We start from the raw sequence: 25171 nt of genomic DNA on the forward strand, positions 1-25171 counted from the left end.
GGATTACAGGCATGAGCCACCATGCCTGGTCGGTTCACATCAAAATTTAAGAGGTATTCAATTGCATATGAAACTTGTAGGTAAAGTTTATTTCTTTTTTCTTTAAAGCATTTATTTATTTATTTATAATGTATTTATTTATTAATTTTTTTGAGATGGAGTTTCACTCTTGTTTTCCAGGCTGGAGTGCAATGGTGCAATCTCGGCTCACTGCAACCTCTGCCTCCTGGTTCAAGTGATTCTCCTGCCTGAGTCTCCTGGTTAGCTGGAATTACAGGCACAGGCCACCACGCACAGCTAGTTTTTGTATTTTTAGTAGAGACAGATTTGCACCATGTTGCCCAGGCTAGTCTGGAACTCCTGACCACAGGTGATCCACCCAACTTGGCCTCTGAAAGTGCTGAGATTACAGGCATGAACCACCATGCCCGACCTAAACTCATCACTTTTAATACTTTCTACATCACATGAGGAGGAAAAGCAGAAACACTTGAGTACTTCACGAAGGTCAAGGTTGGTATGAGTTTTGGTTCCAATATGATAGATTTCGGCTTCTAGGGAACCAAGCAGTTCAGGTTAAGGAAGGTTATGAAATCCTAGGGTTTTCTCTCCCTCCAAAGAAAGCTTTCGACATCACCTTAACTTAGAAAGCAAATCTCAACCCTGTGTTGTCACTTAGTAAAAAGGCATACTTTCCTAAAAATGGTCCAAATGTCATTTGGACTGCTTCAAACACAGGAATTTTCTGAACTTCATGTGAAACCCCTCCTCAGAAATATTTTCCTTACTCCAATGGATTTGCTGATATATTGGCTGTAAACTGGATATGGCAGCCTTTGTATTCACCAATTTTGTACCTAAGTCTGCAATGATCTGAATCTCAGCTTCTCCATTTTTATTTGAGGTTATTATAGAAAAAAATTTACCAGAGTGTTATTTTAAATTCCATCAATATGGAGACATCAGAAATCTCCTCTAGCCAGATGCGGTGGCTCACGCCTGTAATCCCATCACTTTGGGAGGCCGAGATGGGGGAATAACCTGAGGTTGGGAGTTCAAGACCAGCCTAACCAACATGGAGAAACCCTGTTTCTACTAAAAATACAAAATTAGCCAGCTGTGGTGCCGCATGACTGTAATCCCAGCTACTTGGGAGGCTGAGGTAGGAGAATCACTTGAACTCGGGAGATGGAGGTTGCAGTGAGCTGAGATCCCACCATTGCACTCCAGCCTCACAAGAAGATTGAAACTCTATCTCAAAAAAAAAAAAAAAGACATAAAAGAAAAGAAAAGTCCTGTAACGTGAACAACATCTGGGACAAAAGCATTCGGTCCAATAGAGACCTGGTGCATAGGTGGACAATTTTCATTCCAATGGCCTGTTTCAAAGGTGGCAGGCAACTCTAGCAGGGTTTCTGTGTTTACAACGAACTGGATTTGAGTTTTAATAGTAAGGGGAGCTCCCCTTGCTCTTGTCCCTTCAGCTGTTTTAGCTACAAACACTTTATGATCCTTTGCATTCTTTTCTTTCAAAATTGGATAATTTTATGTTCTAGAACTCTCTTAAAATGTTCACCTATGGTGACCAATTCAGTCATATCATAGTATAGTAATTTCTTTTTTTTTTTTTTTTTTTTTGAGACGGAGTCTCCTTCTATCGCCCAGGCTGGAGTGCTGTAGCATGATCTTGGCTCACTGCAACCTCTGCCTCCTGAGTTCAAGTGATTCTCCTGCCTCAGCCTCCCAAGTAGCTGGAACTACAGGCTTGTGCCATCACGTGGCTAATTTTTGTATTTTTAGTAGAGATGGAGTTTCACTATGTTAAACAGGCTGCTCTTGAACTCCTGACCTCGTGATTCTCACCCACCTCAGCCTCCCAAAGTGCTGGGATCACAAGCATGAGCCACTCACTGTGCCTGGTCTTTTGTATTTTTAGTAGAGATGGGATTTCACCATGTTATTCAGGCTCGTCTTGAACTCCTGACCTCAAATAAGCCACCCAACTCGGCCTACCAAAGTGCTGGGACTACAGGTGTGAGCCACTGCTCCCGGCCTGGTAACTTCTTATGTTATGTTTTTCAATCAGGTTACCAAGCTGTGGTCGAAGTACATTAATGAGTAAAGTTGTCCGAGCCCTTCAAGTTCTAGCAGGAAATACTCCCTAGCTATTAATATAAGACCAGAATGTTTTACATAGGAAATTACTATTCTAAACTTGGAATCAAAAACTGACACATCTGTCTTCTGTTTACATGATTCAATAATAAACCAGTTGGCTAAGTGTGGTGACTGAAGACTAATTCCAGCACTTTTGGAGGCGGAGACAGGAGGATCACTTGAGCCAGTTGTTAGAGACCAACCTAGCAAAGAGAGTGAGGCCCCATCTGTATAAAAACACAAAAATTTCGCCAGCTGTGGTGGCGTGCATCTGTGGTCTCAGCTACTCAGGAGGCTGAGGTGGGAGGATTGCTTGAGATCAGGAGGTTGAGGCTGCAGTGAGCTATGATCACACCAAGGCACTCCAGCCCAGGTGTGTTAACAGAGGGAGATCCTGTCTCAGAAAATATAAATAAATAAATAACAAGGGACCAGTCAATCTTTCGTGGCAAGGCAGTGGGGATTGCTGCATCTTTTGGGTCATCTCTGGAAGTAGCTTTTGAAGGGATTATAATACTTTCCTCAGGCTTTTTCCACCCTGCTGTAGTCATTCATTTTTAGGCTTTCCCAGGTCCTAATACATGTGTGTCAACTGATTTAAACCAGCTAACTCAGAGTCACAGCCTCCTGCGAGGATTCTAATTCACTCAGTAGATCTGGTGCACTGACCCACACCTGTAATCCCAGCACTTTGAGAGGCTGAGGTGGGAGGATCACTTGAGGCCAGAAGTTCAAAACCAACCTGGGCAACACTGCAAAACTCTGTCTCTGAACAAATAAAAATAAAAAACCAACAGAAAATAATGCATGCTAGGGAAGATATGCAGAAATGAGAACCCTGGTACACCATTGGTAGTTATGTAAATTAGTACAGCTACTATGAAAAACAGTATGGAGTTTCCCCCAAAAAAATAAAAATAGGATTGCCATATGAACCATAAATCCCACTGCTGGATATATATCCAAAATTAAATAAATATATCCAGAAGATATCTACACTACCATGTTGGTCAGGCTGGTCTCAAACTCATAACCTCAAGTAATCCACCTACCTCAGCCTCCTAAATTCTGGGATTACAGGCCTGAGACACTGCACCCAGCCTGCACTCTCCTATTTATTGCAGCACTATCCACAATAACCGAAATATGGAATCAACCTAAGTGTCCATCAACAGATGAATAGATCAAGAAAATGTGGTAAATATACTCAATAGAATATCATTCAGCCATAAACATGAATGAAATCCTGTCATCTGCAACAACATGGATGGAACTGGAGGGCGTTATGTTAAGTGAAGTAAGCCAGATACAGAAAGATAAACATGGCATGTTCTCACTCATATTTGGGAATTAAAAATCACAAAACTTAAAAATAGTAAAATGATGGTTATCAGAAGCTAGAAAGGGTACTGGGAAATGGAGAATAAGAAGGGGATGGTTAATGGGAACAAAAACACAGATTGCAATAAGATCTAGGGTTCAGTAGCACAATAGGGTAACTTATGTTGACAGTACTTCATAGTAAATTTCTACATAATTAAAACAATGGAATTGGAATGTTGTTAACACAAAGAAATGATAAATTCTTGAGATGGTGGATATCCCCATTACCATGATTTGAACATTACACATTTTATGCTTATATCAGAATATAAGGCCAGGTGCAGTGGCTCATGTCTACAATCAGAGCATTTTGGGAGGCTGAGGTGGGTGGTTTGCCTGATGTCAGGAGTTCGAGACCGGCCTGGTCAACATGGTGAAACTCCCTTTCTACAAAAATACAAAAATTAGCCAGGAGTGGTGGCGGGTCCCTGTAGTCCCAGCTACTCAGGAGGCTGAGGCAGAGTATTGCTTGAACCCAGGAGGCAGATTTCTAGAGACTTCTGATGTGTAAATGTCTAAAACAGGTTGAAGAATCATGGAGGACGTCAGAAAGTTTCCATTCAGGTTCCATTTATTTATGACATTTTTAAATAACCATCCTTGTGGTGGTAACTCCTGCATCACTCTAGAACTTCAGGTTCTATGTCTGAGTCCCTGAAGCCCTCATTTATGCCACATCAGCATTTTCACTCAGTCCTGTCCCTGGCTGAGTCACCTTTGTCTTTCCACTCACAGTGAGCACGTGCCTCAAACACACGGCTGTGTGCTTCCTTTGAAAAGCGCCTGACCAGGCCCGGCTGCTCACACCTGTAAACCAGGCACTGTGGAAGGCCAAGGCAGTCAGATCACTCGAGGTCAGGGGTTCAAGGCCAACGTCCACCAACATCATGAAACCCTGTCTCTACTAAAAATACAAAACTTAGCCGGGTGTGGGGGTACACACCCATAACACCAGCTACTTGGGAGGCTGAGACAGGAGAATCACTTGAACCCGGGAGGCAGAGCTTGCAGTGAGCTGAGATTGTGCCACTGCACTTCATCCTAAGGGATAGAGTGAGACTCTGTCTCACACTGGGGCCTGTTGTGTTGTGGGGTGGGGAGAGGGGGGAGGGATTACACTGGGAGATATACCTAATGTTAAATGACTAGTTAATGGGGTCAGCACACCAACATGTCACATGTATACATATGTAACAAACCTGCATGTTGTGCACATGTACCCTAAAACTTAAAGTATAATAAAATAAATAAATCAATAAAATAAAAATATACAAAATAAAATTAAGTTAAAATTTAAAAAATACACCCATGTACAAGATTTTAGTTCTCAAGTGTCTGGAAGAAAGCTTATCCATCCCACTACAGACCTTCGCTAGGAGCAAAGATGGAAGTCCAGTTTCTCAGATGGCCATGAACCACAGGAAGGGCAGGGGGCGGGACAAAAGAAGGTTCTCTTGGGCTGCCTGATTTCCCCGAGTGTACACATCAGCTCAGCCCGAAATGGGGCGAGGATCTCCCAATTGATATGACCCCTGTTGTCAAGACACTCCAGAGCGGCAGGATACAACTCCAGGCCTAACTTGCTCAGCCCGCCTGTGTGACACAGCAGGTCTTTCAGAGCATTCATGGAGGTCTCATTTACATGAAAGTAGAAGGTGGTGAGCTGGGAGAAGCAGCTCAGGGCAGGCAGGAGGACCCTGAGTCGGGGATCCTGGATCTGACAGTCCTCTAAGACGAGGGTCTCGAGAGTAGCAGCAACTTTCTCTAGCAGAGTTCCAAGGGGCTCAAGATTGGTGGTCCACATTAGGATATGAATCAGATGCAGCTCCTTTAGCTGACTGAGGCTTGGGCACTGAGACAGAAACTCCATGTCCTGATCAGTTAGGAAAGCATGACAGAATGTAAAAGCCCCCAAGAGGTTCTTGATGTACCTGGGGAGAGCAAGAAGTTAGTTATGCTCAGTGGTGCCAGTTAGAGGAGGCAGGTGGGAATTAATCTCAATGGTAAACTTGAAATGGGCATTGAGTAATTCCGCACCTTACTACAACACAGGTGTTATAGTAACCTGCAATGGGGAAGCCTGTTTTACCCAAACACAAGTTTGTTCCCGTCATCAGATGATGGTCTGCGTACAAGGTGCTGCCTGATGAAGACTCAGATCATTCAGGGGCATCTCCATTTTAGGCTCAGTCCTTTCACCCTTGCTTGTGTGATTGGTACCACTCTCACACCTACTCCCTCATCCTCCATCCCAGAAGCATGAACTTCCCATATCAATTACCTGTCCTGGAGTTCAAAACAACCTTTTACAGACAGGGAATTAGAAACAGGATCATTGGTTTTTACTAAGCTGCTGAGGACAGAGCTTCTACTGTGAAATGCACAAGTTGGATTCATTTCCTCTTCCCCCTTTTTTTTTTTTTTTGTTTTTGAGATGGAGTCTCACACTGTAATCTAGGCTGGAGTGCAGTGGCACAATCTCAGCTCACTGCAACCTCCACTTCCCTTGCCTCAGCCTCCCAAGGAGCTGACATTACAGGTGCCCATCACCATGCCTATCTATTTGTTTAGTATTTTTAGAGAGATGGGGATTTACTGTGTTGCCCAGGCTGGTCTCGAACTCCTGACATCATGATTTCCCTGCCTTGGCCTCCAAAAGTGCTGGGATTACAGGCGTGAGACACCATGCCTGGCCACACTTTCCCTTCTTTCACACCCTCCTCTTTATGAAGAATAGGTTTTCATCATATTAACTTTATACACACTTCCTAACAAGGAATTCACAAATACACCCTCACTAGATCTGAATCCCCAAATAACTAGCTCCCTACACATCTCTCTCTGTAGCATCTACCCCAGGCCATCCCTCTGCCCTTATTTGAGTGGTCTTGTGATACCCACTTCAGAACATAGAGCACTGAGCAAGCATAATGCATTGACATTCTAGCATCCCATTCCCTTTGACATCACCAGTGGCTGGCACACAGTAGATGCCCACTAGCGTTTACTGTGAAAAACAACAAAAGTCTGTGTTATGGTCTGCAGAGAAAGCTCACCATCTTTTCTTACCTAAGCAGGTGCTCTGGGTGCTCTTTGATATTACTGACCTTTCTTATATAAAGCATCTGGGGGTAAGACAGGCAGAGGAATGGAGAGTCCAAGTCAGGAATGAACTGCCATTGGTTGCTCATGTATAACTCACGCTCATAACCGAAGACTAAAAAGAGTTTGCAAAGACTGCTCATCTGGCTCAGGTAATGGGCAAACTTTCCTGTTTTATTCAGAGAGGACTTTTTCCAGACTTCCAACTCCTGGATACTCTCTGGGTATATCCTTTGCAATAAATTTCTGAAACTTGAAGTTGGCATTGAGTAATTCTGCACCTTATTACAACACAGGTGCACTAGACCTCTTCTGTAGTGCATCCACCCACAGAGGTAACTCAGGCATTCATTCAGTGTACTTTCCTTTAGGCAGAGGTCTATGAACACCTTCAAGGGCTGGTGCTCTCCCATCCTTGAACAGTCCTCTACTGTCTGCCTCTGACTCATGGCCTCTGCAGGGCAGGAGAGGGCCCTGGCTCCAGATCATACAGTCCAGAGATTCTCATCAACATCCCACAAATCCAGCACTTGAAGTTTCCACCTCCTGTGAGTATCATAGGGGAAAAGCCCAGAATGTAGGCTGAGGGACAGATAGTGTAAGGATAAATACTAGTGTAGATGAAGGCTTCTTAGGTATAGCTAACACCACATCATATGTGTACCTATGTAACAAACCCACATGTTCTGTGAAGGGGTGGCCTGCCCCTCCACACCTGTGGGTATATCTCGTTAGGTGGGATGAGATACTGAGAAAAGAAATGAGAAACAGAGAAAAAGTATAGAGAAAGAAATATGGGCCCAGGGGACTGACAGTCAGCATAAGGAGGACCTGCACCAGCACCGGTCTCTGAGTTCCCTCAGTTTTTATTAATTATCATTTTCACTATCTCAGCAAGAGGAATATGGTAGGAGAGCAGGTTGATAATAGGGAGAAGGTCAGCAAAAAAACATGTAAGCAAAGGAATCTGTGTCACAAATAATTTCAAGGGAAGGTACTATGCCTGGATGTGCACGTAGGCCAGATTTATGTTTCTCTCCACCCAAACATCTCAGTGGAGTAAAGAGTAACAAAGTAGAATTGCTGCCAACATGTCTCACCTCCCGCCATAGGGCAGTTTTTCTCCTATCTCAGAATTGAAGAAATGTACAATCGGGTTTTATACCGAGACATTCAGTTCCCATGGTCAGGCAGGAGACAGTGGCCTTCCTCTATCTCAACTGCAAGAAGCTTTCCTCTTTTACTAATCCTCCTCAGCACAGACCCTTCACAGGTGTCAGGCTGGGGGATGGTCAGGTCTTTCCCATCCCACTAGGCCATATTTCAGACTATGAGATGGGGAGAAACTTTGGACAATACCTGGCTTTCCAGGGCAGAGTTCCCTGTGGCTTTCCACAGTGCATTGTGCCCCCGGTTTATCAAGAATGGAGAATGGTGATGACTTTTACCAAGCACACTGCCTGTAAACACATCGTTAACAAGGCACAACCTGCACAGCCCCAGATCCCTTAATCTTTGATTTCATACAACACATGTTTTTGTGGGCTGAAAGTTGGGGCAAGGTTACAGATTAACTGCATCTCAGGGCAAAGCAATTGTTCAGGGTACAGATCAAAATGGCGTTTCTTATGTCTTCCTTTTCTACATAGATGTAGTAACAGTCTGATCTCTCTTTCTTTTCTCTACAGTTGTGCACATGTATCCGAGAACTTAAAGTATATTAAAAAATGCTTAATGTGGTTTTGAGTGTCAAATAAAATTACACCTTTTAAACTGATTTTGAAGATCAATGAATAAGAATTGCTCTTATTTAAAAATATTTAAATTTATACAATTTTGGAGCTGGAAGAAAGTGCAATATTTTTAGGGATATATGATTTATTTTCTTAGAGCCATTATAAGGTTGCAGTGAAGTTGAGCAGAAAGTAGATCGTTCCCACATACTTCATGACCCCACACTAGCGCGGACTCCTGAAGGATCAACATCCTGCCCCAGCATGGTCCATTTGCTCCAATGCATGAACCACATGAACCATCCTTATCACTCAAAGTTCATAATTAACATTAAGGGTTCACAGTTGGTGTTGCATATTCTATGAGCTCTGATGAATTGATGACGACATGTATTCACCCTTATAGCACCATGTAGAGTAGCTTCTGTGCCCTAAAAAATCACCTGTTCTCTTTCTATCCATCCCACTGTACTGTGACTCCTGGCAACCCCTGGGCTTTCTACTGTGTCCATAGATTTGCGTTTTCCAGAATGTCATGTGGCCTTTTCATGTTGGTTTCTTTCACTTGGTTATGTGCATTTAAGTTTCCTCTATGTCTTTTAGGACTTAATAATTTACATTGTCAGGATGTGCAAGAGTTTATCATCCATTTATCTGCTGAAGAACACGTTGGTCCCTATTAAGTTTTGTCTATTATGAATGTAGTGGTTAAAAACATCCAGGTTTTAGGTTTTCTCATTTGGGTAAATGCCAAGGAGCGTGGCTGCTGGACCACGTGCCTAGGTTGTGTTTGATAATGATTTTTTTCCTTGACAATCTCATGGTAGACAGAGATTGCTTCTTCAAGGGGAGGGACTGTGTCTCTGTCACTCTGTGGTCCCACAGCAGAGCATGGAGCCTGGCAGGTGGCTGTAAATGCTTGTTGATCACATAGCGCTTAAAAGTCAGTTTATAGCCACTAAAATGCAAATGTCAGGCAGCCAACATGAGCTTCCAGCCATAATATAAACACGTTGAATATGGAGGAAGTCACCCTCCTGTTGCCGTGGTCACTACCTGTGTGTCATGGCAGTGCTGTCATCACATGGATGAACTTCGTCTGTTTTTTATAGATTTCCCCCCACATAATACAGGACACAGTCTTTAAACATAGAGTCACCAGGGTTTCTGACTGTCACTGGCCTGAGTCTGTCCCCTTGGAACTAAGGTCCCTCATAAGTGCACTTACCTACCAAAGGCATCCCTGTAAGCACCACTAGAGGGTGAGCATCTTCACCAAACTTGATGGAGCCATGGAGTCCAACCTGAATGCCTCCCTGCTAGGCAGGGGTCCTCAGAGAAATATTCTATTGGGTCCAGATGGAGGGAACTGGAAGAGTCTCCTCAAACCCAGGACCAACAAAGAGATTCCCTGCAAGGTCCCAATTAGGGAGCCAGGACAGTGACTGAGAGGGAACTGGGAAGGGAAGGTCCCTTATATCCCTAAACCTGGAACTGACAGAGAGGGTGCCCTCAAGGGCCTGTTTGCAGAGAAACAGCTGGGAACAATTAAAGTCTCTGAGATCTTCCACCTAAGAGCTGGACATCTGAATTCCGGAGGATTTACCAGAGGCCTTCCCATGGCACCACCAAGAAGAGCTCAGGGGTCTCTTGCCAGTGAGGGATGCATTGGTTCTGGAGGCCTCAGGAAGATATTGGAGGTCTCCTTTGAATCTCACTTCTAACAACAATGAGATCCACTAAGAATCATGGGGTCTATAGATTTAGAAAAAGAGAGTGTAATTTCTTGTAAACATTTACATCCTGCTCGCTGGGAAATGGGCCTCCAGGCAGGACCTGAGGCAAGCACTTGGAGGGAGGGAAAGAGACCCAGGAATCTATGCTGAACCTGTTGGCCAAGTGGGCATATTCACCAGGTTATTGGAGCAGCTGTGAAAATTCACAGCGTGGGGAATGCATACATTTATAGTAAGCAAACATGTCTGTCACATAGTTCCCAGGTTCACTTTGCAGTGGAGGCTTTACATTTAAATGCATTATAATTAGGTTTCCTACATCCAAAGGTGAAGTTGGGAATGAAGGTCCCCAATTCCTATCTAAAGGGCCTTGGGAGTCACCTACAAAACACAAAGTCCCCTTAGCGGGGGTTTATTTAATCCTCTGTAAAGTGGCTTGTTTTCCAGCCTGACTCCGGCATAGCATCGCATGACACATAAGAAAAGAAGTCAAAAGATTTTAACCCCAAATATGTTTCTTGGTCATATCTTGAATTAGAACTGCACAGTTGTATCTTGTGGGGAAAAAGCTACATTTTGTCGAGAATTCCCTTTCCCTTTTCCACTCAGTGGGCAGCCTCTGTCAATTGGCCAGAAGTAGTCCATGGTTCGGGGTCCTTCATCAGGAGAAAGTTACTGAAATGAGTCCCCTGTCCAATCACAGTTGCAGTCCTGGCTTGTGGAGAAGGGGTCAGCTGGTCTGCATCTGGTGGCTGGTGAGCTGCAGTTGTTTCCATCTGGCTTATCTAGAGGCTGGTGCTGGTTGAGCTGCTGGAGAAAAAGGAAAATGGTGTTGCAGTCAGAACATAGTTGAATCTTTCCATGAAGGGACGTGGGACTTCACTCTTGCCTGGCAGGGCCTAAGGTCCTGTTTGTGGGTTGCTAACTTTTTGCCACACATAGTCTGCTCAGTGAGTCTTATGACCTGTATTTTAGCATTAATGCTGCTTAGCTGTTGTGGCTAGATCACAAAAAGGAGGGGAGTCTGGCTAAAGCCTCAGGTGGTTGGCTGAAATCAGCAATGGAGCAAGTCTTTTTTACCTCCTGTGCCCTTATGATGAGCACCTCATATTTAAGGTTTCTCTGGGGCCCCCTTGGCCAAGAGGGAGTCCTTTCAGTTGGCTAGTGGGCTTAGCATTTTCTTTTTATTTCTCAAACTTCATTTGTATTTTACACTTGTTTTTCTCAAGTAATGCAGTACAGCATTCTCAGTGTAAACCTTGTTTGGCTTTTTTTGTTTTGTTGTTTTTTTGAGACGGAGACTTGCTCAGTCACCCAGGCTGGAGTGCAGTGGCATGATCTTGGCTCCCTGCAACCTCCACCTCCCAGGTTCACACCATTCTCCTGCCTCAGACTCCCAAGTAGCTAGGACTACAGACGCCCACCACAAGGCCCTGCTAAATTTTTTTTTGTATTTTTAGTAGAGATGGGATTTCACGATGTTAGCCAGGATGGTCTCGATCTCCTGACCTCGTGATCAACCTGCCTCAGCCTCCCAAAGTGCTGGGAGTACAGGAGTGAGCCACCACACCCAGCCTCAGTGTAAACCTTCTAACAGCACAGGTGATAGATCAAGCATCTCCCCTGACTTTTCTTTTTCTCCCAGGCTTCTATCTGGAGGGCTCAGTTTAGAGCACCTTCCAGATATTTTTGGGAAGATTTCTTACATAATTCTATGGGCACATAGAGACATCTGATTATTTCCTTATGGAAATGGTGTCTTCCTGTGGTATTGATGATCATCTTGCTTTTATTCACTTAGGTGTAGGTCTTAAAGATTCATCCTTATTCATATTTACTTCTATGCAGTATTCCACACAATGGATCATCCACAGCTGAACCCTTTGCCAATTTTTCTATGTCAATGTTCTTCTGATTTGTTTCAATTACCAACCATAAGGTCATAAACATTCTTGCACACACCAAAGCTGCTCTTTAGCTTCTCAATGTTGTCTCTCCACATCAATTCCATCTCTGCAATTTCATTTTCTCAGATAGATCATTTTTAGCAATTTATAAACAGCCTCTCCCCAATCTTCTGTTAGGGAAAGAAACAAAAGGAAAGGAAACAGAAAGTTTGCTTATCTCCATATTCTTCTCTATCTGTTATTCCTTATGTTTTTCCTCATAGCAAACTTCTCTGAAGAGTTCTCCACATTCCCTGTCACTCTGTCCTAATCTCTCATATGTCGCCACTGTCATTTTTGTTTACACTGTAAATAAAACACAAAAGCAGGTCTGGTGCGGTGGCTTATGCGTGTAATCCCAGCACTTTGGGAGGTTGTGGCAGGCAGATCACCTGGTCAGGGGTTTGAGACCAGCAGGTCAACATGGTGAAACCCCGTCTCTACTAAAAATACAAATATTAGCCAGGCATGGTGGCAAATGACAGACAAATGCCTGGCAAATCACAGATACTCAGGAGGCTGAGGCAGGACAATCACTTGAACCCAGGAGGTGGAGGTTGCAGTGAGCCGAGATTGTGCCACTGCACTACAGCCTGGGTGACAGAGTGAGACTCTGCCTCAAAAAAAGAAAGAAAGAAAGAAAAATACACAGAAGCCAGCTGTCTTGGCTCACACCTGTAATCCCAGCACTTTTATAGGTTGAGGTGGGAAGATTGCTGGAGCCGAGGATTTCAAGAGCAGCTTGGCAACAAAGCAAGACCCATCTCAAATAAAATAAAATAAAATAAAATAAAAAAACAGCTGGGCTTCTTTTGGCACACCTGTAGCCCCAGCTCCTCTGGAGGCTGAGCAGGGAGAATCACTTGAGTCCAGGAGGTTGAGCCTGCAGTGAACCATGACTGTGCTCCTGCACTCCAGCCTGGGCAATAGAGTGGAATGAGAGCTTGTCTTCAAAACAAAAACAAACACAAAGCCACATTACAGTATACTGACTAATATGAAAAATGCACAGATACTCACACTCATTATTACACTTACAATATTCTTTTTTTAAAATTTTTAAAACCTATTATAAATTTATAGCTACAGATGACTCTTCCTGGGTAACCCTCCCCTGTTGCTGAAGCCCTGTCTCTTCCTGCACAGAGGTAGCCACTTTCCTGAGTTTATTACATTATTGCTATGCATGTTTTAAAGATATTCTTCATACATTTGTCTCTAAATAAAAGACATTACATTGGGTGCTGATAAAATGTACATGAGTGCCATCCTTCATATAACTTCCTTCAATGTTTTTTCAGGAACAAGATGTTAGTTTTGAGATAGATGTACATTGATTAATTAGTTAAAAAATAAATCATATTTTCCTATAATCTATTGATAGAAAATAATACACATTTCAAGTGTATGTTTTGATGAGCTTGTTTTTTCATTTGTTGGTTTTTTCAAATTTTTATTTAAGATGGGGTTTCAGCTGGGCACGGTAGCTCATGCCTGTAATCCCAGCACTTTGGTAGGCTGAGATGCATAGATCACGAGGTCAGAAGTTCTAGACCAGCCTGACCAACATAGTGAAACCCTGTTTCTACTAAAAATACAAACACTAGCTGGGTGTGGTGGTGGTTGCCTCTATTCCCAGCTATTTGGGAGCCTGAGGCAGAAGAATCACTTCAACCTAGGGAGCAGAGGTTGTGGTGAGCCAAGATCATGCCACTGCACTCTGGCCTGGGCAACAGAGAGAGACTTCATCTCAAAAAAGAAAGAAAGAAAAAAAAAAAGACCGGGTTTCCCCATATTGGCCAGGCTGGTCTCCAACTCCTGACCTCAGGTGAAGTGACTGCCTCTGCCTCCCAAAATGCTGAGATTATAGGCATGAGCCACCAAGCCCTGCCCGTTTGATGAGTTTTAACTTGTGTTTTCACTCATGAGAGACACAACACATTTTCACGACTCCTAGTCGGTTTCCTGTGTCCTTTGTGGTTTGTCACACTATCTCTAGTTTGTGGAAACAGCTGGTCTTTTTTTTTTTCTTTTTTGAGACAGAGTGTTGCTCTGCCACCCTAGCTTGAGTGCAGAGGTGTGACCTTGGCTCATGGCAACCTCTAGCTCCTGGGATCCAGCGATTCTCCTGCCTCAGCCTCCCAGGTAGCTGGGACTACAAGCGCCCCCCACCATGCCAGGCTAGTTTTGGATTTTTAGTAGAGATGAGGTTTCACCATATTGGCCAGGCTGATCTCAAACTCCTGACCTTTTGATCCACCCGCCTTGGCCTTCCAAAGTGCTGGGACTACAGGTATGAGTCACTGCATGCGGCCTTTATTTATTTATTTATTTTGAGATGTAGTCTGGCTCTGTCACTTAGGCTGGAGGGCAGTGTATGATCTCAGCTCACTGTAAACTCTGCTTCTTGAGTTCCAGTGATTATCTTGTGTTCAGATGATTCTCCTGCCTCAGCCTCCCAAGTAGCTGCAGTTACAGGGGTGTACCACCACACCCAGCTAATTTTGTATTTTTGGTAGAGATGGGGTTTTACCGTCTTGTTCAGCTGGTCTTGAACTCCTGACCTCAAGTGATCTTCCTGCTTTGGCCTCCAAAAGTGCTAGGATTATAGGCATGAGCCACCATGCCCAGCCCAATTGGTCTTTTTAGACTATTTTCTGGAATGTCATATAAATGGAAGCATACAGGATGCTGTCTTTGTGTCTGGTTTCTTTTGTTCTGATTGGTAATTTTGAGAATTCTCTACGTTGTTGTGTGCATAGGTAGTTCCTTCGTTTTTATTACTGTGCAGTGTTCTACTGTATGGACAGACCACACTTTAGTCCATCCACAATCATTGTCCTGTAAATGAACAATTTATTTAGATTAAACCTTCCTCTTTTCAGTCACTACAAACTTAAATTATCTCTGGTACTGTCCAGCCATTTTGGTAGAAAGGAAAAGTCAGACATATAAAGCTTTTGTTTTTGTAACAGCCACAAACTACAAAAGAAAAAAAATGTCCACCAAGAGAATAACAGGACTCATTGGAAAAGGAGAAATCCTGGACACCTCAGAAACACAGAAACGCATTTTTAAGAATTGACTTTTGGAGGATTCTAAAAGACTGACTGATTCCAAAAGAGCTTCTGGAAAATACCAAGTACTAAAGATGAAGAAGAAAAATAAAATGCTGAAGAGATAATTGAGGGAGGAAAGTAAAAAGAATTGTGTGATGACTGAGTTGACATCAACCATTTTCTCCTATTATCCTCATCACCTAATTAATCTGAATCTATTAACTGATGTGTTTAACCATCCTCTTACCCTAAGATTGCCACTCCCTTTGCTAAACTACCTTTCCATGGGGCAGTTAGACTAGTTCCTTACAAATGTAGCCCCTGGATCAGGTAGGACTCTGCCCTGGAACCATTTACGCACTCAAAGAGCTCTTGGGCTGCATGTGGCCCAAGGGCTGCAGGTAGAACAAGCTTGTGATAAAGCTTAGGATGAACAAGCTTGTGGTAAAGGATAGGATGTTTAACATACCAGGAAAGGTATTTTATATTCTTTGTAGCTACTGAAAATGGGAATAATTTCTTCATTTCTTTAACAGCCTTTAAGATTGTTTGCTTTTGGCATACACAAATGCCACTAATTTTGTATGTTGTCTTTGTACCCTAAATTTTTAGGAAAATAGACTTTTTGTTAAGCTCTTTAGGCTTTTCTAAATATGAGATCATGTCTTCTGCATACAACGCTAATTTGGCTTCTTGCTTTCCAATTTGGATGCCTTTTATTTCTTTCTCTTGCCTTATTGCTCTGGCCAGGACTTCCAGTATTATGTTAAAAAATGGTTAAAGTGGGCATCTTAGTCTTGTTCCAGATCTCAGATAAAAGGCTTTCAATTTTTCCTCATTCAGTATGATGTTGGCTGTGGGTTTGTCAAAAATAGCCTTTATTATTTTGAGGTGTGTTTCTCTATACCCAGTTTGTGGAGAGTTTTATCATAAGGAGATGTTGAGTTTTATTGAGAGCTTTTTCAACATCTATTGAAAAGATCATATGGTTTCTGTTCTTGGTCCTGCTGATGTGAGGACATGGGGCAACTCATGTTCCCCATATGGATTATGAAGATCACTCTGCACATTTCCTCCTGCACAGTTATTTTTCTGGCCGGGACCACAATGTGGAGCCAAGTGTTCTCTGCTGATTTCATTTTGCAGCTTCCTTGCCTTTACTTTTTCTTCCTCAGTAGCACCCGGCATAGCAAGTGGAATATTCTAGAAACTCAGTAAAAATATTTGAATGAAAGAAAAGAAGAGAATAAATGGGGCGGCCTTGTGTTTTTGGGGGGCTACATATGCCAGAATCTTCTCTTTGGACCTTTCCCAGAGTCTTCCCTCTAGAGGCTCCTGTTGAGCCTCAGAACTTGAAATTGAATAATTTTTTTGAGTGAGGATGATTAGGCCTCTTCTGGATTCACAGAAAAGTGCTGGAAAACCTGATGGGCCCTGGCTTGACTTCTGTCCTCCATGGAAGAGATTTGGGGTCGACTGGAATAGAGGGACTCTGACCCAGACCCCATTCTGCTTCATTCTCTCCTGTAAAGCCCACTCCTTATGGTCCCATAAGGCTCTGACGAGTAAGGAGATGAGACAGAACTGCATAATTTCCAAATAGCAACATTCCCTTGGCATCATACCAAGGTTGCTTTCTTCTGACCTGTCCCTTGTCTTTGCATTATGGATGGACACTCACCACCCACTCTTCCTCCCTAGCACTTCTCACTGGCCTGATTCTGTGCCCCTGGGGTAGGGTGGGGCAGCCCATTGCACCTCAGGCAGCCCAGGGCCTTATGAACTAACAGCCCTACATCCAAGCCCTACATTCCCCAGGGTCTCAGGCACAAGTCCCCAGCCTTTGGTGGACAGAGCTCTGTGAGAGCCAGAGAACCTGGTCCACTGCCCTGCTGCCACCTCCCTCTTTCCTTTTTATTTGGGCCCTATCAGCTCCTCCGGGCCACTCCCTTTTGGTGCCCTGTCCCTTTTCTTCATTGCTCTTGCCTTATCCAGCCCGGATGAGTCCCCAGGCCTCCCCCAACCCCTGGGCTGCTACAAGCACCTCCCTCAGGATCAACTGTCTGCTCTCAGAGTGATTTTTCTACTCAGTTTTTTATTGAAGGAAGAAAGAAGAGCAGACCCTGGTTTAAGCAAGATGTTTATGAATCTGACCTGAAATCAGACTTTTTTGAGGACTAGAGTGAAGGGGTGGCCTGCCCCTCCATACCTGTGGGTATATCTCATCAGGTGGGATGAGAGACTGAGAAAAGAAATAAGACACAGAGACAAAGGATAGACAAAGAAAAGTGGGCCGAGGGGAGTGACACTTAGCATACAGAGGACCTGCTCTGGCACCGGTCACTGAGTTCCCTCAGTTTTTATTGATTACTATTTTCCCTGTCTCAGCAACAGGAATGTGGTAGGAGAGCAGGGTGATAATAGGAAGAAGGTCAGCAAGAAACCATGTGCGCAAAGGAATCTGTGTCACAAATAAGTTCAAGAAAAGGTACTATGCCTGGATGTGCACGTAGGCCAGATTTATGTTTCTCTCCACCCAAACATCTCAGTAGAGTAAAGAATAACAAAGCAGCATTGCTGCCAACATGTCTCACCTCCCACCATAGGGTGGTTTTTCTCCTATCTCAGAATTGAACAAATGTACAGTTGGGTTTTATACCGAGACATTCAGTTCCCAGGGTCAGGCAGGAGACAGTGGTCTTCCTCTATCTCAACTGCAAGAAGCTTTCCTCTTTTACTAATCCTCCTCAGCACAGACCATTCATGGGTGTTGGGCTGGGGAAGGGTCAGGTCTTTTCCATCCCACGAGGCCATATTTCAGACTATCACATGTGGAGAAACCTTGGACAATACCCGGTTTTCCAGGACAGAGGTCCTTGTGGCTTTCTGCAGTGCATTTGTGCCCCTGGTTTATCAAAATGGAGAATGATGATGACTTTACCAAGCATACTACTTGTAAAAATTTTGTTAACGAGGCACATCCTGGACAGCCCTAGATCTCTTAAAACTTGATTCCATGCAACACATGTTTTTGTGAGCTCAAGGTTGGGGCAAAGAGGTTGGGGTAACGTTACAGATTAACAGCATCTCAGGGCAAAGCAATTGTTCGGGGTACAGGTCAACATGGAGTTTCTTATGTCTTCCCTTTCTACACAGACACAATCACAGTCTGATTTCTCTTTTCTCTACATATTACCCTTTTCTTTTTGACAAAACTGCCGTCGTCATTATAGCTTGTTCTCACTGGTCGCCGTCTCTCCAGAGCTGCTGGATACACCTGTAGACTAAGAACAGACAAAACATACACAGAAGGATTAATACAAAATTTGCAATAGTGGAACTTCCGATAGTTTTAATTCAAGTGACAGGGTTAAGATTTGTGAGGCCATCAGCAGCTTTCATGATTGGCTCAGTTCCTGTCACCAGATTTAAATGGGCTTTTCATGCCTCAAAAATTTGTTCTTTTAATTTTGAAATATCTAAAGTAAGATTATCTTCTCTTTCTTGTAGATGGCATCTAACCATGTCTCAGACTCATTATAGGCTTCGGGTGTAATACAAAAACCTGAAGTATTTCAGTCACACAGTAACTGAAAAAGATATCCCATGCTCATGAGCCTATCTCCCATCCAAATGACAGTTTGTCTAAGATCATTAATTTGGTATGCTAATTTTTGATCTATTTGGGTTTGAGAATTCCACAATTTTGAGGAATTCTTTTGCCAATTATTTACATATTTGGCAGTTTGAACAGAGGAATGTAAAGCAATTCCAGCAGCCACAGGAGTAGCTGTAACTGCAATAAGACCCATAATCACTGCAATCAATGCAAAAATGAATCTTTTGGATCTAGTTAGAACTCCTTTTAATACTTCTGTTAAAATATGGACAGATGGGAAACCTCCCATAGTCGGTCCATGGACACAGGGATCCACACGCCCTCTCTTGCCCTCACCAGCAGAATACGGTGCTGCCAATCAAAAGTTGAATCAATGCAGGTAAAAAATCTACAATTTTCACAGGTTATAGTTTGAGAATCTGGTTTAATAACTATGTTTCCTACAACTAGCATATAAGGGGGTTTTACACAACCTTGCAAAGGAATTGTCAGATTGGAATTTAGGTTAATAGTATAATATGGCTTATGATTTCTTGTTCCCTCAGCTTGATTTTCAGAACAAATTCTAATGTGGTGCAAGGCCACAGTAAGCTTTCATAATTCTGGATGTTTAGGATGAGTAACATGACTAACTAACTTTGGTCGAGGTGATGAAATTTTCTTTTCACCCCATCTCCATGGATAGGGTGATTCTAGCTTTCTCTAAACCTGGTCCAGCATTTCAGTTAAATCACTATCATAGGCCGAATTAGTGGGCCAGACAGATGGAGCCTGTGAGCATGAGTGAGTCTGGCCCATACGATTATTATATAATTAGCCTCAAGGGGCCCAGTCTATAATAGTTCCAAATTCATTGTTTTGTAATACCACCACAGTATCAGCCACACATTCTTCCCAAACTAAGGCTTTTGGGTCTTTTGATTCTTTGGGAATTTCCTCGGGGCAAGGCTTCCCCTCAGGCCTAAATTTTAATGATCTTTGATAAGAAGAGTACTGTAAATTACTTATCTGTGACCCGAGTGACATTCTGCTTATAATACAATAAGTAAAACTACTGGTGACACTGACAGTAGGTACTTTTACCAACCAATTTTGGGTTGTAGGCATTAAGCGTCCTGATGCCTTCTGCAGGCTAATAGGAGGATAATAATACCCAATGGAAAGGTTTATCATCATTCCTTCTTCTTCAGGTTGGGCAGGGCCATGGTCATCAGTGGGGCCTGGTACCCATGCATTATTATTAACATATACTTCAATAGGATTATCCATCCAAGTGACTGCCTGAATTAAGGGCGGGAAAGGCACATAGGCACAGTAAGTATAATTAGCTGCAGCTGCTCCTACAGTCACATGGAGACTTACCACCATTGATACAATCATCAAAGCTGCAAGCAGCATAGTCTCTGGAGTTTGTGTTACCCTTGTATTCCTCAGGCTTTTTTTAGTTAACTGTGTCAGCTTCTTTAGTTGGGTCCAGGTCAGCAGCTCCACTTCCTTGGTGGATGGCAACTTCTTCAGTAAGTTGTAGGTACCTAAACTGGAAGCTGGTTTTTCCTGGGGAAATACAAGAAAAACCTCTCCCCCATGTTATCACCTTTCCTATTTCCCATGTTTTATTTTTGTTGTCTTTTCACTAAATCAGTTTTCCTTCATGTGGGCTGGTTCTTTTTTCCCAGTAAAATGTTGTTCTGCAGAAGTAGTGGGCTGATTTCTATAAATGTTAAAAAAATATATAGTATAGAGTGCTAGATTAAGTTGCATCTGGGGAGTGTTATACTCCTTACTGTCTTTTTCCTTTTTTTTTCACCAATTGAGCTTTGAGTGTTTTATTAGTTTTTTCAATTATGGTCTGTCCTTGGGAATTATAGGGGATTCCTGTTGTATGTGTAATTTTCCAATGATTTAAGAATTTTTGAAATGCTTTATTACAGTATCCTGGCTCATTATCTGTTTTAATTTTTTTCTGGAACTCCCATGACAGCAAAACAAGGTAATAAATGTCTTTTAACATGGGAAGTACTTTCTCCTGTTGGGCAGGTTGCCCATACAAAATGTGAATAAGTATCAACTTTCACATGGACAAATGACAATTTTCCAAATGAAGGTACATGTTTGACATCCATTTGCCATAACGCATTAGGACATAGACCTCTGGGATTAACTCCTGCCTCCTGAGTGGGCAGGTGTAGGACTTGACACTGAGTACAATGCCGTACTATATTTTTTGCCTGTTTCCATGTGATATCAAATTTGTTTTTTAGTCCTGTTGCATCTACATGAGTCAGGGCATGAACTTCTTTTGCTTCCATGAATGAAGACAACACTATCAAGTCAGCTTCTTCATTTGCTTTAGTTCAAGGCCTGGTATATTAGTATGTGCTCGAATATGAGTAATATAAAATGGGAAATTTCTTTTTCTTACAGTTTGTTGTAACAAATTAAACAGCTGATTTAACTGATCATCCATACTATGTTTGATTAGGGCTGTCTCAATATCCTTTGTAGCCTGTACTACATATGCAGAATCTGATACAATGTTAATAGGCTGATTAAAATCTTATAACTCTGAACTGACAGAAACCAACTCTGCTCTTTGAGCTGAGTGATACTGAGTTTAGTGATACTGAGCTGAGTGATACTGAACTGAGTGACTCGTTCTTTTGGCCTGGTGTAAGCCACTTTGCCATTGCTGAAACCATCAGTAAACACCACCAGAGCATTTTCTAAAGGTTTATGTCTGGTAATTTTAGGTTAAATTCAAGTAGTCAATTTTAAAAACTGGAAGATTTTTGTTTTTGGGTAATGATTATTAATAATTCCCACAAAATCAGCAAGACCAATCTGCCATGCACCAGTATTGATAAAGGCTTGTCTAACCTGTCCCTTGTTTAAAGGAACAATGATTTTATCTGTGTCACTTCCACACAATTTTATTACTTGTAATCTCGCCTGACCAATTAATGTAGCCATTTGATCCAAGTACAATGTAAAAGTCTTAATCATACTGTGAAGAAGGAAAGACCACTCCACAAGATCTGTATTTTGAACAATAACACCTGTTGGAGAATGTGCAGTAGCAAAAATCAAAAGTTGGAGTGGAGCTAAGTGATCTATTCTATTTACTTGTGCTGACCGAATTTTTTCTTCAATTAACTCAATTTCTTTAGTTGTCTCTGGAGTTGATGTTCTTTTACTATTCAATTCTGGATCCTTTCTCAAGATAGAGAACAAATTTGACGTGGCATAAGTAAGAATGCCTAGATTTGGCCAAATCCAATTAATACCTCCTAGCAATTTTTGAAAGTCATTTAATGTTTTCAATGTGTCTTTTCTTATCTCTATTTTTTGTGGTTTAACTTTTCTTTCCTCTACCTGCATTCCCAAGCAATGGAAAGGAGTAGAGATTTGAATCTTATCAGATGCTTTTGTCAGTCCTGCATTTGCAATCTCTGTCTGCAGAAATGTGTAAGAGTCAATTAATTTGTCTCTCATTTCTGCAGTACACAAAATATCATCAACATAATGAATGATATAACAGTCTGAAAACTTGTCTCTAACTGGCTGAAGAGCTTGAGCTACAAAAGTCTGACAAATAGTTGGACAATTAAGCATTCTCTGAGGCAACACTTTCCACTGAAACCTGGTGGCTGGTTCTGTATTATTTATGGCTGGTATAGTAAAAGCAAATTTTTCCAAATCCTGTTTTGCTAGAGGAATGGTAAAAAAGCAGTCCTTCAGATCAATTGTAATTAAAGGTCAATCTTTGGGGATCATGGCCAGAGAAGGCAACCCAGGTTGGAGAGCCCCCATAGGTTGAATTACAGCATCGACGGCTCTTAAATCAGTTAGCATGCGCCATCTGCTGGATTTTTTTGTGAGTTACAAACACAGGAGAATTCTAAGGTGAAAATGAAGGCTGAATATGTCCCTTTTCAAATTGTTCTTTTGTTCATAACTGTAAAGCCTTCAGCTTTTGTTTTGGTAGTGGCCACTGATTTACCCATACAGGTTTTTCTGTTTTCCAAGTTAATGGAATGGGTTTTGGAGGCTCTACAGTGGCCAATCCTAAAAAGGATATCCTATTCCTTTTCTTTCTTGATGTCCCTCAGCCTCATTTGGGACTTTAATGTCATCTCCATTTTTGACTAATCCTTTGCCAGGGAGATATCCCATTTTAGTCATGATTTTTTGACTCGTGGTGCTGTATAGGGAGTCTGGGTTAGTAATCTCTGCATGCCATTGTTGTTGCAAGTCTTGGCCCCATAAATTAATTGGAATAGAAGTAATCATAGGTTGAACTGTACTTTCTTGATTATCAGGTCCTAGACAATGTAAAATCATGGCACTTTGATACACTTCTGAGGCGGCGTCCACACTGACAACTCCTGTAACAGGCTTTTGTTTAGGCCATTTTTTTGGCCATTGATTTAAGACGATGATAGAAACATCAGCCCAAGTATCCACAAATCCTTCAAACTGCTTTCCCTGAATAGTGACTGCTCACACAGGTCTATTCTCTGAGAACTGACTAGCCCAATGAGTGGCTTTTCCAGCAGGGTTGGCACTTTCAAATCCTCCTGTTCTTTCCATTTTGTTTTCTCCAATTTTAATATGAGGCAAAAGCAATAATTGAGCAATTCTATCACCTGGATTGTCACTCCAGGGAATAGTGGGCTGATCACTAACTGAATTTCCCCTTTAAAATTGGAATCAATTACGCCAGTACGAATTTGGACTCCCTTCAAATTTAGACTTCATCTCCCTAAAACAAGGCAGTGGGCCATATACCCCTGTAGAAATCTTTTGGGGGGGGGTCTCTCCAGGGAGTAAAGAAACCTTTTGAGTGGAACATAAGTCTACTGCTGCACTGCCTGCTGTGGCGGGGGACTGCTGTTGTATTGTTGTACTGACTCCCTGAAGTGGTGGTATTTGCTGTGGGGGTTGCTGTCTCTGAAAACCCTGAGGAACAAATGGCTGAATCGGGAATGCCCCAGTTTGCTGTAGGGCCTTAGGCTGGCCCCTCATCCTGTTCTCCAACAATAGTTGCCCAATTTTATCAAATTTGGAATGACATTGATTAGCTCAGCGTTTTCGTTTTCCACATCTTGGACACAGGCCAGGTAGCTCCTTATTTTCACTCTGTTTATTTAAGACTGGGCAGTTCTTTTTAGATGACCTATTTGACCACAATTATAACATTTTCCCCCAAATCTCCTAACTGTCCTCCTAAAGTGACTCCCGTCATTGCTTGAGCCATTAGCATTGCCTTAGGCATAGCTCCTCCAATCCCAGCACAAGCTTTAACATATTTTGTAATTACATCATCTCCTGCTGGACCTTTTCCTTTTAATGGCTTTATGGCTGATTGACATTCTGGATTTGCATTTTGATAAGCCATTATTTCTACAATAACTTTTTGGGCATTGTCATCTGAAATAGATTATTGAGTGGCATCTTGCAACCTTGCTACGAAGTCTGGATGTGGCTCTTTACAGCCTTGTCTAATTGAATTAAAAGAAGTGCAAGCTGTTCCTGGGTTCTGAATTTTTTCCCAGGCCCTGAGGCAAATAGTCCTTAGTTGTTCAATAGCCTCATTCTGCATTACTGATTGTTGGCTAATTGTGCTCCAATTTGGACCTGCTCCTAGCAATTGATCTGTATCTTTATTAACAGCAGGATAAGTAGCCTGATTTTTTCATACCTGTTCTTGTACTCCATCAGTCCATCAAGTTTTAAATTGTAGGAACTGAGGGTGAAAGGGAAGATTTAGCCAAAATTTCTCAATCATAAAGAATAAGTCTATTTCCATGAGCAATGGAATCTAACAATGTTCTCATATAAGGGGAGTTGGGTCCATATTGTTAACTCCTTCCTTCATTTGTTTTAACATTTTCGTGGTGTAAGATTCATATCTAGCCTCAATTTGGACAGACGCTCCTGCTTGCCCCCCTTTACTGGCCGGTATTGGTTGTAAAATTACCGGGAACTACCATGCCTCAAGATCTCCTTGTTTTCTGGTTTTATCAATGATTTCATGCAGTGTACTACCTAGTACACTAGGTGGTGATGTAGGATTAAACACCACTGCCATGGGTTGCTGGTAAGGTGCCCTGCTATTTGGCAGGGGACACACCACTTGAGGTCTGTATTGAACCTCTGGAGATGGCTGATACTGAAGTTCAGTTGGTGGGCAGTATTGATAAACTACCAGTTGTTGGGTCTTATTTTCTACTGGCTGGTGTTGTGGATACTGTATCTGAATTGGCATTGCTGGCATAGAGACTCTATCCTTTTCTACTTGATAGTCTCTTGCGGTTTGCACTTGTCAAACCTGCATTTGAGGTTGTAATGTTATAGGCATCTGAACCACTGGAGGAGGAGTTGATGGCCATTGTGGCTTAGGTTCTGATTGCCCCAATAATTCTGGACTTCCTTC

At 42.4% G+C, this 25171-nt stretch overlaps 1 protein-coding gene and 1 pseudogene across 1 annotated transcript; both read right to left on the bottom strand.

The window, feature by feature from the left end:
* Positions 1-4912: 4912 nt before the first annotated feature.
* Positions 4913-8045, bottom strand: LOC129008013 (PRAME family member 17-like). Its single transcript, XM_063649602.1, is given in 3 exon segments — positions 4913-5471; positions 6610-7188; positions 8002-8045. Coding segments are annotated over 3 exon segments (1182 nt in total).
* A 7377-nt stretch (positions 8046-15422) lies between these two features.
* On the bottom strand, positions 15423-20250 carry LOC134737908 (endogenous retrovirus group K member 6 Env polyprotein-like; annotated as a pseudogene).
* Positions 20251-25171: the final 4921 nt, after the last annotated feature.

The sequence above is a fragment of the Pongo pygmaeus genome, chromosome 1, assembly GCF_028885625.2.
Source record: "Pongo pygmaeus isolate AG05252 chromosome 1, NHGRI_mPonPyg2-v2.0_pri, whole genome shotgun sequence".
Taxonomy (NCBI): Eukaryota; Metazoa; Chordata; class Mammalia; order Primates; family Hominidae; genus Pongo; species Pongo pygmaeus.